We start from the raw sequence: 14,500 nt of genomic DNA, 5'->3' as shown, positions 1-14,500 counted from the left end.
ATGATCCCTGATGCTGAGTTGAAAGTGATCCCCTTCAACAGATATACAGAAATATATTATTGAGCATTTCTTTAAAAAGCTATACAAAACTCTTCTGCTTTTAAATGGAGTTACAAATGTCAACGACTGCCTTTGCAGAGCTGGATAGATGTTGAAAGGTATAACCACATCATTTGTGGTTAAACGTCTTACACCATAGAATTTGCACTCCCCAAATGTATCGAGGTCTATTATAACTGGATATTCACCCTACATATATAGTTTATAAGTTGCCTTTTACTAGCAAATGAGAGTGAAGGAGAAACGAGCAGATATGACTCAGATCTTAAGCACGAAGTCATCCACTGCCATTGAACAGCAAATGACTCTAACCAGGAGAAGAACAATCGACATCATCATGCCTCACTCTTAATTACACCTAAAGCAGAGCTTGGAAGACCAAAACAAAAGGATAAACCTTCCTTTTGGGACAAGAACAGAAAGAAGATCTAGGGAGTGGGCAGAAGGGGGAGATTATGAAATCCCTGGATACAAGGAAAAAGCTGTCAACCATTTGCCATGAGGGTGAACGCCATTCTCCTTCTATGTCTGAACTCCCTCTTCAGCACACATGGCTGAGACCACAGAAAGAGAGCCCTAAACAGTGGAATAATGTAATGGAGGATTTCTAAATACTTGCAATTTTAAGAAACAATAGCCAGTCCTAATGTATTGTCAAAAACTTTCATGGCTGGGAATCAATTGACTGTTCGTTGTTTTCCTGGCCAGGTGGCTGTGGTCTGGTAGTTTTTGTTCATAAAGTTTTGCCCACATCCATAGCTGGCATATTCAGAGGCATGTAATGGTAATCTGAAGCTGCCAGCCACTGATGCGGGTGAAACATGAAGAGCAGAAACTACCAGACCACAGCTGCATAGCCCACAACAGCCACAACAGACAGCCTATCCTAATATTTCATCTTTTAGACTATAGAAAAGGTGAGAAGACTGCCATTTTATCATCATTTCTTTTGTCCTTACTCAACCTGTTGGGTCCACATATGTGGTTTGCACTTTTATTTTCTTAATACATTTCCTTTCATTTGGAATGTGGTCAGCCTGGGAGCCCCACTAATCTCTGATGGACACATGTCTACCAAAAGGGATGAGAGAGGGTAGAGGTAATCCTTCCTGAGATCATCCAGCCTGGCTATTGGTCCCCAAATAGCCAGAGAGGAAAGTGGGGAGAGTTGACTACAGAGCAAAGCCTCTCTGCAGCAAGGCAGCCACTGAGGGCCACTGAGGGCTGGTGGTCCTCAGGAGGGCAGTACCTAATAACCAACTAGCTAGTAGTAACAAGAACATTACCCAGAGAGACAATGAGATACCAGGGGTGGAGAGAGAGGGGCCAAGCTAGGCAGGTGACCCAAGACGATTAAGTAACTTCCTCACTTCCACAGGAGCAAAAGTGAAGGCATGTAACTCTCATTTCCCCACATCAGCATTAAATATTTATTTCAGAATCTTTTGAGATACTTATTTAGGCCTTAACAATGGGATTGCAGGCAGTGGTGGGACTCAAATAATTTAACAACCGATTCTGGTGGTGGGATTCAAATAATTTAACAACTGGTTATTTACACGCACCATTTTAACAACCGGTTCTGTTGAAGTGGTGCGAACCTGCTGAATCCCACCACTGATTGGAGGTGAAAAGCTATTTCAGACCAGGCCCAACAATTCTGATGTCATTCAAGTCTAGGATTACTACAGGGAATAAATTACTTTCCCCTAGATCCTTCTGGAACACCTCATCACATTCATAATATAAGGAACAATGCGAGTTTAAAAGTATAGTTCTAACAAAGACACACTGTTGTAAGTCCTGTACAACTATTTTGTTTGCTGCTTAGCTAGTCAAAATAAGCTCTCTTGTGAAGGCCAACTGTGAATGTTTGCAGATTATGGCAACACAAATGTCTTTGTGTGTTTTTTAGCATAATTATTTTTACATGACAACAGAAAATAGAAAAAAGGAACACAGAAAAGAGAATAAATAAGATGTGGATCTGCATTAATTATCAATAATACTGAAGGAACTTTAAGCAACACAAATGTAACATTAAAATTCTCTTTTAAGTAGTCCAAATGTATACAATACTGGCAAAGTAATGCCAACACTCTGAGCTGTAGCATGAAAATGATGCATTAATTTGGGCTAAAGGTAGACTAACAATGAAATCCTGAACATTTACAGCCTCCTAAACCCATTTATATCAGAGGACTTAGAAGGGTTACCTCTGCTAAGGATTGCACAGTTAAGTAACTTTTAAATATTTCAGTGGCCGTGGCCCACATGAATTTTTGCCACATGAAGCATTTTTCTGAAGTATGATAGTCAAAGAGGATTTTCACTAGCAGCAGATGGAGCACCAAGGAAGGACAGTGCAAAAATTAGATTATACTCATACAGTAACTGCTTTCACTGAGGTGCATTCCTAATCATACGTGGAAGATGTGAGATGTGGTCTGTAGCTCACTTTCAACGAATTTGTTTTCACAGGGTTGTCTTGTGAGGGGCTGACTTTTCTGCAAGCTTTCACTCTCTGTGCCTCATCCACTACTACCACACAACACACATACTCTCATACACATTCAGCTCATCCTCACACTCCTCCCTCTACCCTCCCTCACATCCAACCACCACTTAACTACTTCCTCACCCATATTCCACACCCATATTGAACAAGCTTGAATGTAAAAGACAGCTGGAAGGAGGGAGAGGGAAGGGAGGGAGGGAGGGAGGGAGGGGGAGGCATGCAAGGGAAGAGAAGTGAGAGAGTGGAGAGAGTGAGGGGTGGCATGCAAGGGAGGGGAGGGAGGGGAGGGAGGGGGACCAGCATCTGGATATGACCCACCCACCCTAGCTGAGGGAGAGGGAAGGGAGGGATGGGGAGGGGTGGCATGCAAGGGAAGAGAGGGAGAGAGAGAGAAGGGATGGAGGGGGAGGCATGCAAGGGAAGAGAACTGAGGGAGGGGAGAGAGTGAGGGGTGGCAAGGCAAGGCATCCCATATATCCTTCTTGGCCTTTTGTGATAGGCTTAGTGCTGGGGAAGAAGCAATATTCACCCACTTGACTTTTTAAAATGAGGCTTTTGCCATTGGGGTTGAACACAAGAAAGTTCTTGCTGTGTCCAGGATCTTTTGGAGATACAGAAAATATTTCCATTGGCATAGATCCTAAGGAATGGTAATAAAATAGTCACCAAACACATCCTGGGATGTTACTGAAGGAATACTTGATGATTGGTCCTTTGGTGGGAGCACGGTGTCTGTTTCCTTCTGGTACCGTTCTGAGCTGGAGGGATCATCTGATGCTTGGGACAGCTGTGAGGCAGATGTTTTCATAGCACAAGTGACCATCCCCTCCTTCAAGGCAACCTTGGGTAACAGAAACAAAGAGCCTCGCTCCTTTGATAGCTCTGCAGTGGTAAAATAATCCAAAATCCCATTTTTTGAGTGGTTGTTGGTGCTGGTAGGACTTTGTAGCCCCTGATCTTTGTTTCCACTTTTTTCCAATGTGTCACTTGTCAATTGGCTTTCAGATACTTCTTGCCTTCTTCCAGAAAGCGGTAGTTTCTCCTTTTCCTCAGAATGGACAGTGCAGATTGGTGGAATTGTACCTTTCTCTTTTCCCACTGGCAAAATCTGAGAACAGGATCCATGAGGCAATTCCACATATTGCATAGACACTGGAATCCCCCTCATTTCTGAAGGGGCAACATCTTCTGGAGCATCAGGCACAGGTGACTCTTGAAGGGACATTAAGTATGGGCCATTAAAATCAAACACCTGATGAGCTAGACCCATCTCAGCTTTGTGACTATGAGCAAGCCTGGGAGATAGTTCAGCATGACTCACACACTGGTCAAGTTTGGCTTCAGAAAATTCTGTAGTTTCTGTATTCTGAAAGACAGCTGAAAGTGATCTTATTTTCCATGACTCAGCTGCAAGAGCATTTGGACATCTAACCAGCATTGACCTGCGGAAGGGAAAATAAGTTTTAAAAAATTCAGTAATATATATATATATTCAGATGCCTCACCTACTGACCTTGCTATCTCCATTGTTACTCACATGCTACACTTCATTGTTACTTACTTGCCAGGCCACTCCTATTCAGATGCCCTCACCTATTGACCTTCACTCACAGGTATATATACTCCACTTGCTTTCCTTTCCAACTATCAGATCCTCTGAAGATGCCAGCCACAGATGCAGGCGAAACGTCAGGAGAGAATGTTGCTAGAACACGGCCATACAGCCTGGAAACCACACAGCACCCCAGTGATTCTGACAGTGAAAGCCTTTGACAATATATATATAGTGTTGATGCCCTAACAGTTTCCATTAAGGAGATACAACTTCTCAAAAACGATGCTGTAACTCAGCACCTCAGCAATAAACATAGGCTAGTTTTCTGTTTGCATCTCACAGAGAAGTGTGCAAGATCAGACCATAATGCCACAGCCGGAATAGTCTACCTTCTATCTTTTGAAATTTTGGAATATCCAGCCTAAAAGAGTTCTTGTGAACTTGAAAGTTTGCATAACATTTTCTATTAATTTGTTTGATCCTATATAGTCTGCCTACTAAACGTCGAGATGTGACATCACCCCATGAGTCAGTAAAGACCTGGTGCTTGCAAAGGGGACTTCCTTTATCTTTGGGCCTTTCCCCACTTACCTTAAGCCCCGCGCAGCCACTCCGCGCAGCCGCCCCGACGCCCCTCAGCGCGTGGCATCCCTGGCGCTCTTGCAAAGGGCGCCTTTTTATGACCCCATGCAGAGGGGTCGTGGGGATGCCCGGGCGCGCGGCATAGTGGGGATCATGCTGAGTGGGGAAACGCCCTTTAATAAAAGGTGTTACATGGATTTTTTTTGGGTCCACACTAGAACACTTTTGTGCTGCTCAGTCACTCCTTGTCTTCACTCACTGGCAAGTGGAACTGAACTTTAGGATTGGCTTGCACTCAAGAAGTACTGCATCCCTCAGAAAAATCTGCCAGTGCTCAGCCTAACATATTTACCTTTCCAATGCATTGTTGCTGGTGAACTCTTCTAAAGAGCTCTGTCTACTGCTTTCCTCTAAACTTTCTGGCAGCTGTATTTTCTGGAAAGAAAAAATAATAAATGTTAGTTGCATGTAAGGAACCCACCTAATATGCAGGGGATAAGCTATACCTGTGCCAGTATGTATGGTAAAACTCTAACTGGTCTCTGTTCTTCCCAGATAAGTTGTATTTTTGGTAATGGTTCAGCGCACTTCTGTGTTTTTACAGCAAGTGGGTATTTTTCTGCTCTGCACCTATGTGTGACTGAACAGACACAATAAGATTCTGCCTTTTACAACTGAAGTCACTTGTTTGGGACTTGAATGTAATGAATTTAGAGGCTGTTACACTGAATGTAAATGGCAGCAGCACCTTGATTTCAAAAGAATGGCCCAAGGTGCCTGAACAAGTGGTTCTATTTCAGGCTAAGTAGGCATGTATATGCTTTCACCTGCTTTCTGATGTTACTTTGATCTCCCCCACCTGCACTTTCCATGGGATGTTGAATTTCTGTATTTGCATGCTGGAAATGCATGTGGGGCGGGGGAGGGGTGGTGGAATACAAACAATATGATGGCATGATAGGCAAGGAAGGTCAGATGCTAGCCTGATAACACAATTCTTGAGGAGCTCCTGGAGAACTGGGATCCTCTAGTCATAGTTGATCCCTAATAATCCGGAATGATTCTAAGGCCAAGTCAGAAGAACTCTGAAAACAGGCATCATGGAGGGCTGCAAGGAGCTGTTGATTAAAGGTGGAGAAGACCTGATTTGGTTAGCAGGACTAAAGGTCTCTCTTGCTACTAATGTGGAATGTTTGCCTGGGTTGGTAATTTTGCTCAGGAAGGTCACAGGGCACTGCAGATAGGGGAGGACAGGGTGATGCAACTTTAGGTGCATGAGTCTAGCTTGCCAGGTTCACTTTGTTGATTTATGCTTTTATTAAAAAAGAATCTCTTGATTAGCTCTCTTGCAAAAAAATACTTCCAAGGTTAGAGACGCAGAACTATTCTGTCATTCTATTATTCTAACTCTATTTGTAGGGTTAAAAATAGCTCATCTGACCCAGGATAAAGAGTTATAACACTGGCAGAGGGAGCAAAATTTCTTCTCACATAGGTACAAAAGCCGAAGCCCTATCCTGGGGTAGCATTTGCCCTCAGTATAGCCATCTTAATGCCTCATTCTCATGGCTGCTACAGGACAGCTGTGCTTCAGAAGGCTGCAAGTTATCCTTCTGGGAGTGCAGGGGTGGTATAGTAAGACAACAGAGAGGGTTCCTCCCCTATTTCAATGGGCAGTAGTTCTACTTAGGATTGAACTGTAAAAAGAGAATTGTAGGGCATTTTTGTGTATGGAGCCTCATGTTTTGAGAAATCCATATCTTTTGAGATGCAAGGAAGTAACCAGCCCTCTGATACATTCACGGTGCAGAAATATTATGGGAAAACATATCTAACAGAATATTGAAATTAAAAAACCTCTCTCCTCCCACATCAGCAGCCACAGCAGGAAGTGTGTGGGGGGGGGGAGTTGGGGGGGGAGTTGGGGGGGGGGGTTGGGGGGGGAGAGAATATCAGTTCCAAGACATGGTCCCCTTCTTCAGCAGAATGTGGTTCAGAGAATTGCTTTGCCTCTTCCATTTGGGGGGAATTGTGTTGGAAAGGGGCTACAATATCGATATAACTGCAATAACAGCAATATCAATATAACAGTAATGTAAAGAGCTTTAATATAGTAATCTTGTGGCTGACAGGTGTGATGAGATCTGTGCCTTTAAGAGTGAGTTGATGGGCAGAGTTAAGAGAACCAGGAAACCAGACCTGGGAGAGTTCAGCAGGCAAGCCACACAGCAGGCAGTGGGGTGCCTCCTTGCATGTATACAGAAAAATGCAAGGAGCCCCCACTACAATCCCACTGTGTAGCAAAGAGCTCTGAGGAAAGTGTTCCATGCATAATGGGCCACTGTCTTCAAGTAAAGAGTCCTGGTGGGGTGTTCGAGGGAAAATCCACGATGAGGTCACTTACCGTAAAATAATCTGGGTGTAGAAACATACTAGGAGGTCTTGGAATGTTTTTATCCCATTCTCTTTTCTTTCTGTGGTAGAAACGCAACAATTATTTTAATATGTCAGACCAAGCAGAGTTTCACCTTCCTCGGAACTCTGTAGCTATTGAGGACCAACATACACTTTATACTGTTATTTAATTTTTATCCCGCCTTACCCCAGCCAAAGGCCAGGCTCAGGATCACTTACAATGCACTTAAACCAGTCCAAGCATAGTTAATATAGTACATTAGACAATTAAAATGACTCCAATTGATCAATAAACAGTTAATATAAATACGCAGATATTTAACACTTCTTCATACTCTGTTCTGTTCCCACATGAAGACATATTCCAGTAATTCCAATTTCATCAAGGTCAAGAGGGAAGGACAGAACCAAAAAGGAGAGAAGGGAAGGACTGGGGCAAGAGAAGAGAGAGGGGGAGAGGGAAAGGGAAGAAAGGGGGGAAAGGGGGAGGGGAGGCCAGGAGATTGGTAGAGTTGACTGCCTCAACCATAAGCTTGGTAGAACATCTCTGTCTTGCAGGCCTGAAGAACCAGACTACATCCCGCAGGTGCCTGGTTTCAGGTAGCAGAGAATTCCACCAGGCATGAGCTAGGGTTGAAAAAGCCTGGTTGAGGTCTGCCAAATCTCTTTTAGGCCGGGGACCTCCGGGAGATTTGTTCTGGAGAAGCATGGTGTCCTCTGGGGGTGGTATTGGGAGACACAGTCCTGTAGATATGAAGGTCCCTGATAGTTCAGGGCTTTAATACCAGAACCTTGAACCTGACCCGGAATTCAACTGGCAACCAGTGCAGCTGGCGAAGAACAGATGTAATGTGTGATCCTTGTAAGAACACTTGCTGCTGCAATCTGGACCAGTTGTCGTTTCTGGAGCAGTCTTAATGGAAGCCCAGCATAGAGCGAATTGCAGTAATCCAGTTTGGAGATGACCCTTGCATTGATAACTGTGGCTAGGTCAGCCAGGTATTCACTGTTCAGTCTGAGGTCTTGAGATTACTCAGTCCCAAATTAAGCCCCATCACTACCATGCCATTTTGCCTTTCACCTGTATTTGCTTGCATCTTTCTAAGTGTAGTAGGAGACAGTTCCCCATATTATGGCCACATTGGGAAGGTTGTTGTACTTGATGGTTGTTTCTGCTTGAGCTGTTCAGATTCAATAACTCAACATTGGAAATATTTTTTCTGGATCATGGTGAAAATCATCTGGTCTACATGGTGGGATGTTGCACATGAACAGTTCATTGTGAGGATTGATTGATTGATTGATTGATTGATTGATTGATTTGTTTATTTGTTTGTTTATTTATTTATTTACATACCGCCCTCCCCAAAGGCTCAGGGCGGTGTCCATCAATAATAAAACAATTTTAAAACATAATATATAAATTACATAAAATAATACATAAAACCAAGACTATAGATGGCTTCAACCCCTCCCTCCCCGCTTTATATACCCACGGGAGGCCAGATGTTCTTATGGCGGAGTTGACATCATCCTGGCTGGCCAAACGCCTGGCGGAACAGGTCCGTTTTACAGGCCCTGCAGAAACTTTGTAAGTCCCGCAGGGCCCTGATCTCACCTGGAAGTCTGTTCCACCAGGTAGGGCAGAGGCCAGCCGGATCGCCTTGGGGCCAGGGATCACCAGTAGGTCCGCCTCTGATGAACGGAGGGGCCTAGAAGGGCGATATAGGGTATATTTCTGCTGCCAAAAGAATTTTTGAAGCCATTAGATATGGCACTGAATTTCCTAATAAATTGTTTGGTTCAAACCTTTGGGTCCTCTTAACAGTTTCCCCACACTTGGGACAAAACTGTCCCCACCATAAAAGAAACATTTCCATTAAAAGGGGTGCCTGCTTTTCCATCAGTTGCTGATAAACATAATATATAGCTGGCATCAAATGGAATTAAAATAGAATCAAACTGTGTAAAAAATCTGCAAAACAAATGGAAGAAAACCAGAAATTTGCCAAAGAAAATGGAGGAAACAGTAACAATCTTGCCAAGTGTGCATGAAAACTTAAAGAAATAAACAAAAGAAAGACCTTGTTGTACATCTCCAAGAGAAGTTCAGTAGTAGCTACAATATGTCTACATTCAGGATCAGAATCAAGAGTGGAACCCCACGCCCGCTATCCATCTGTCCACCATTGTGCCAGTGTATCCAGGAGTCCATCCTATTCACAATACAGGCATACCTGAGTAGATATCTTTTGCTACAGCAGAGTCCCACCATTCCCAGAATGATAAAGACTGGCACAGCAAGGGTAAAACTCCAGGAAGGCAATTCTAACACAGAAAAATCACAAAGGAAAATGATGAGAAACCAAAATGAAAGTCAAAACCATTCTCAATCAAAAAGAGAATGGGATATGAAAGTGTAAAATGCTAAGGAATTATGGAGTGCAAAACAGTGTACAGCTGTTTGAACTCTGGGGCAGTAAACTGTTTACAAACATTCTGTAACACCTCAGCAACTGTGCTGACTCACACAAATCTACTGACACCATATTTTGTTTAGAAAAACAGCTGTACTCTGCAGATCCATACATTTTGTCTTTAAAACGACATTTCATTAATCTCTCTGCACACTAAGATTATCCAAAGCTAACTTTATTTCACAACCAGGGATGAAGAGAAGAGTTTGAAGAGTTTGGATTTATATTTCCCCTTTCTCTCCTGTAGGAGACTCAAAGGGGCTTACAATCTCCTAGCCCTTCCCCCCTCACAACAAACACCCTGTGAGGTGGGTGGGGCTGAGAGAGCTCAGAAAAGCTGTGACTAGCCCAAGGTCACCCAGCTGGCGTGTGGGGGAGTGTACAGGCTAATCTGAATTCCCCAGATAAGCCTCCACAGCTCAGGCGGCATAGCGGAGAGAACCTATCAAACCCAGTTCCTCCAGATTAGATACACGAGCTCTTAACCTCCTACGCCACTGCTGCTCCATGTAGGTAGGTAGACAAACAGTTGCTTAGTCTCACAACTGATAAAACATTTTGATCATCTAAAAGATTCCATAAAAATTAAATTTAAAATTTAATTACAAGTACTTATAAAACTACTAACCCTAACCCTGCCACCTGAGAAGAGACACTCCCCATCACTAACATGTCGGAGTAGAATACCATTCCTATGATGATGCCAGAGGCAGCTTATATATGCATCATCTAAAAAAACACCTTTAGGATATTTTACCCATATGCAAATATATACATAGGTTTGGTTGATAAATCCATTAATACTCAGACAGTGAAAATGTCTTTCACTGAATGTTCTCTCTCCTTTTCTCTGGCCACCAAGAGCTAACAGAAACGAGAAGAATGAACTCAAAGGGCTTTCTGTTTCTCCACATTCCTCCTTCGGAAAACATCCCCATGATAATTTTTTCTAAGAGACCAAAAAAGGGCTCGCCTGGTCCCTCACCTCTTTCTTCTCACTGCACCCTTTCACTATCACAAAACCATTATGAACACAATTCTTAAAAAAAAAAAGAATCTATATTTGATATCTGAGTTCAAGAAAACTAAATTTACATCTTACATGAATACTAAATGTACATCTTCATCTGAAAGACCAAAAATACTACTGGATTCATTGGCAACTGCCAATGCAGCTACTACAGATGGATTCCTCCCATTGTTTAGTAGGCTTGGACATATTACTAGTCCCCAACCAGGTTATCAGTCTAGCTATTGGCCTGCCTAGAGTCGTGGGGCAAAGGAAAAGTTTTTAATGGTTGATTAAATCCACAGATGAAACAATACTGTAGGAGCACAGCCATCCATTGAAGTCTGGTAAGTGAAATGTGGGGCAGACACCAAGTGTGGAATATGCTCCTCGTCTCAGGGCTATATTTGCATTGACATTGTTACTGTGCTAGGATCAGACAAGATAATCAGATAATTTCAAACGTAATACCTGCCTGTGCTGTTCTTTCCCTCTACATGCATGAGGTTCATTCCTTCCCTCCCACTAAAGGTGGCCTGAGCGCCCCCATTCTGAAATCCCTGTTACTTACCACTTCCGGTAACCCATTCATGTTCTTCACTCCATGTACTCCAAGGGCCATAAATGGAACCATGATGTACTTTTGCCCGTATCTGTGTCTTGTAACGGGTTCCTGGTTTCAGCAATGGAAAGCTGAAGGTGAACTGAGAGAGGTTTTCACTGATGTTCTGAAGTTGTGGCCGGGAAGAGAAAGGGGGGGGGGGTTATTACTTTTTTAATTCCTGATTTTGTTCACCTACCGTGATGCTATCAACTACTGCTTACCTTCTCATACTTCTTGTCAGCCTCCCAATATGAGACTTGATATAGCCTCAAATCCTCATGTTTTATGTCTTTCCATTGCAGTTCGTACAACTGGTTGTTTGCCCTTTTCACAGAGAGCCCGAAAGGAGGATCTGCCTTGACTAGAAAACAGAAACTGTATCAGGCTGTTGATTCATCCATTCAATTAATTTCCTGCCTTCACTTCTCTGGCACTTTCTCAGGGGCTGCTGGTTCAAAGCATTCTTCAGTGCATGCAAGGGACATGTTTAGCAGGAAAAGAACCAGTTCTTTTTCAGTGGGGATCATCACAGGCATAAGAGTTATTGCCAATTTAGGGTTAGGGCAAGAAAAACTCATACATAGTAAAAACACACCTGAAAGCTAGTGATGTCACTAATGTTTGTTACCATCTGATCCAGTATATGAATGTTTCCAGCTTGCAGTGGGATGTATCACATACTGTGCCATGTCCCTGAGGACATAAACTGTGCTTTTGAGCTAGCATAAGTTAGTGAATAAACCGGAGTATGTAGCTTTCCAGGTACCTGAATGCTCAGCAGAGATCTCAGGCGGGTGGAAACTACACATCTCAAGGTTCCTTGCCCTGTGGTATATTTATTTATTTTGTGCTATTATTTTATCCTGCTAAGATCAGGGTAGTGCACATAGTTTGTCTATCCTTCATCTTACCCTTACTGCAATTCTATGAGGGAGGTTGAACGGAGAGAGAATAACTAGTCTAGCAAGTTTCATGGCAAATGACGATTTGAACCTTCCTCTCCCCAATACTACTTAACTGCTACATCTCACTACATCTCACTCTAGCAGTTTGGCAACCTGGAAACTAAATATCTCCATGCTACTTATAGGGGCATATAGGCACCTGTATAATCCTCTCTGAATTAATACAAGTATTTTCCAAAAAACGGTGGGGGGACTCACTGTTCCGAACAGGCTCAATAATTTTCTCTTCTTGCTTGGGTCGCACAGTTATGAGATATTGGCTTAGTCTCTCCGGGTTGGTGACATTGATCTTGCAGCTTTGCAATACATGAAGGGGGTCTGGCAATTCCTTTTCCTCAACTGGAAAGCACGGGGTCTCTCTGAGGAACAAAAAAGAGGCAAGCAGAATAAACCAAGAGGCCAAAATGGACTCTAGCCATAAGCTTTTGAGAGAGAAAGATGACTTCATCAGACACTGTGCTGTGTAGAATCCAGAGGCCAATGTATATATATAACAAGCAGGGGGGATGCAAGTCAGCTCCAAGGCAGCTTTGCTCAGAGAAAACTTACTCACACGGATTCTGGGCTGATCTTGTAGAAGAGCGCAAAAGAGAGAGAACCAGTGAGCTCTCGCCTCAACTCCCAGCTGCAGGTTAGACAATCTAGGCCATTAAACAGGCAGCGAAGGTTCTTGGGTTGGGCTTCGTCACCTGGCAGGGAAACCAGAAATATTAATTTATTTAAAAATATTTGTACCCCATCCTTCCCATCACTCAGGGTGGCTTACAAAGAGCTTAAACCAGCTTTATGCAACAAAATAAAACCATCTAATCCCATGGGGGAGGACATAAGAAGAATCAGTCTGTCAATAAACCATGAATGCCATCAAGGATGTAGGTAAGGGGGGGTTCTCGGGTTCAACCCCCCCCCCTTACATGTCTGAAGCTCCACACACCCCCCCCCCCGTTTGTGGATTTTTGGTATTTTTAGTGCTTTTTGGCTTTTGGCCTGTAGGGGGCGCAGTTTTTAGGCTAGCAGCACCAAAATTTCAGGAGTTGTTTGGGAGACTCTCCTGATGATTCCACTCAGGCCTGGTGAGGTTTGGTTCAGGGGGTCCAAAGTTATGGACTCCCAAAGGCAGTGCCCCTATCCCCCATTGTTTCCAATGGGAGCTAATAGAAGATGGGGCTACACGTTTGAGGGTCCATAACTTTGGACCCCATGAATCAAACTTCACCAAATCTGGGAGGTATCATCAGGGCAGTCTCTTACTGATACCACCCAGGTTTAGTGAAGTTTGGTCCAGGGGTTCCAAAGTTATGGACTATCAAAACAGGTGCCCCATCCCCCATTGTTTCCAATGGGAGCTAGTAGAAGATGGGGCCTACACCTTTGAGAGTCCATAACTTTGGACCCCTAAACCAAACTTCACAAAACCTGGGTAATATCATTAGGAGAGTCTCCTAAATATACCCTGAAAGTTTGGTGCTGCTAGCTTAACAATTGCACCCCTGACAGCAGGCAACCCCCAAATTTCCCCAGATTCCCCAGATTCTCCTTTTAAATCCACCCCCTTCGGCATGGATTTAAAGGGAGAATCGGAGGTCCCTAGTTTAAACATTGAAAGTGATGCTGTTTCAGGGTGGGGGATAATGCACCCCAAAACAGCATCACTTTCAATGTTGTTTTAACTGGGGACCCCAGATTCTCCCTTTAAGGTGGATTTAAAAGGAGAATTTGGGCTCTCTAGTTTAAACACCATTGAAAGTGATGCTGTTTGGCGGTGGATTCCAGCATCACAGCTGACTGCCAGTAAAGGAAACTCAGATTTTGCACCAGGCTCCATTTTTCCTCTATGCCTCTGCCCAGAGGGGAGGGGCAGGGCAGGGCAGGGCAGGGGAGTCTGCCATCCCCCACCTCGGAGAGCTGCTTGTATAAGTGCTAGGCCAGGGGTGGGGCTTGGGGAGGTGTGGTCATGCCCTGGGGGTGGGTGGGGGGGTGGCCACACCCCCAACCCCCCCCCCCATAAAAATCTATACCTACGTTCCTGATTTGCATGCCTTCCTAAAGGGCTTCTTCACCCTTGCAGTAAACCCATTCCATAGGTTCACACAGAAAGCTCTTGAATGCGTAGATGTTGGACAAGCTTGCTGCTCTGTGGGTACTGACAAGAACATTGACTCAGATAAACAGAGATGGAGCGTGTTATCATATCTGGAGCTCAGATGTGGGACAACTGGAACTTAGGAAATGGGGGCTGATTGGATTTCTCCCTTTCTGTTTTTATATTGCTGCTTCTGTGCTGCAATTTATACCTCATCAGTTCTGGTTTGAGA

General features: G+C 43.8%; 1 protein-coding gene across 1 annotated transcript in view; it reads right to left on the bottom strand.

Annotated features, from left to right (window-relative positions):
• Window positions 1-2,988: 2,988 nt before the first annotated feature.
• The window catches only part of CSF2RB (colony stimulating factor 2 receptor subunit beta), a gene marked incomplete at its 3' end in the record, with an annotated part of 31,952 nt that continues 20,440 nt past the window's right edge, over window positions 2,989-14,500 (bottom strand). Inside the window, 9 exon segments of the mRNA XM_048501528.1 lie at window positions 2,989-3,221; window positions 3,224-4,020; window positions 5,068-5,150; window positions 7,120-7,189; window positions 9,368-9,458; window positions 11,188-11,344; window positions 11,442-11,581; window positions 12,384-12,544; window positions 12,739-12,874. Of these exon segments, the coding sequence (XP_048357485.1) occupies window positions 2,989-3,221; window positions 3,224-4,020; window positions 5,068-5,150; window positions 7,120-7,189; window positions 9,368-9,458; window positions 11,188-11,344; window positions 11,442-11,581; window positions 12,384-12,544; window positions 12,739-12,874 (1,868 nt within the window).

This window comes from Sphaerodactylus townsendi, linkage group LG06 (genome assembly GCF_021028975.2).
Source record: "Sphaerodactylus townsendi isolate TG3544 linkage group LG06, MPM_Stown_v2.3, whole genome shotgun sequence".
Lineage (NCBI taxonomy): Eukaryota > Metazoa > Chordata > Lepidosauria > Squamata > Sphaerodactylidae > Sphaerodactylus > Sphaerodactylus townsendi.
Note: the sequence above shows the minus strand (reverse complement) of the source record. Positions and strands in the feature narration are given on the sequence as shown.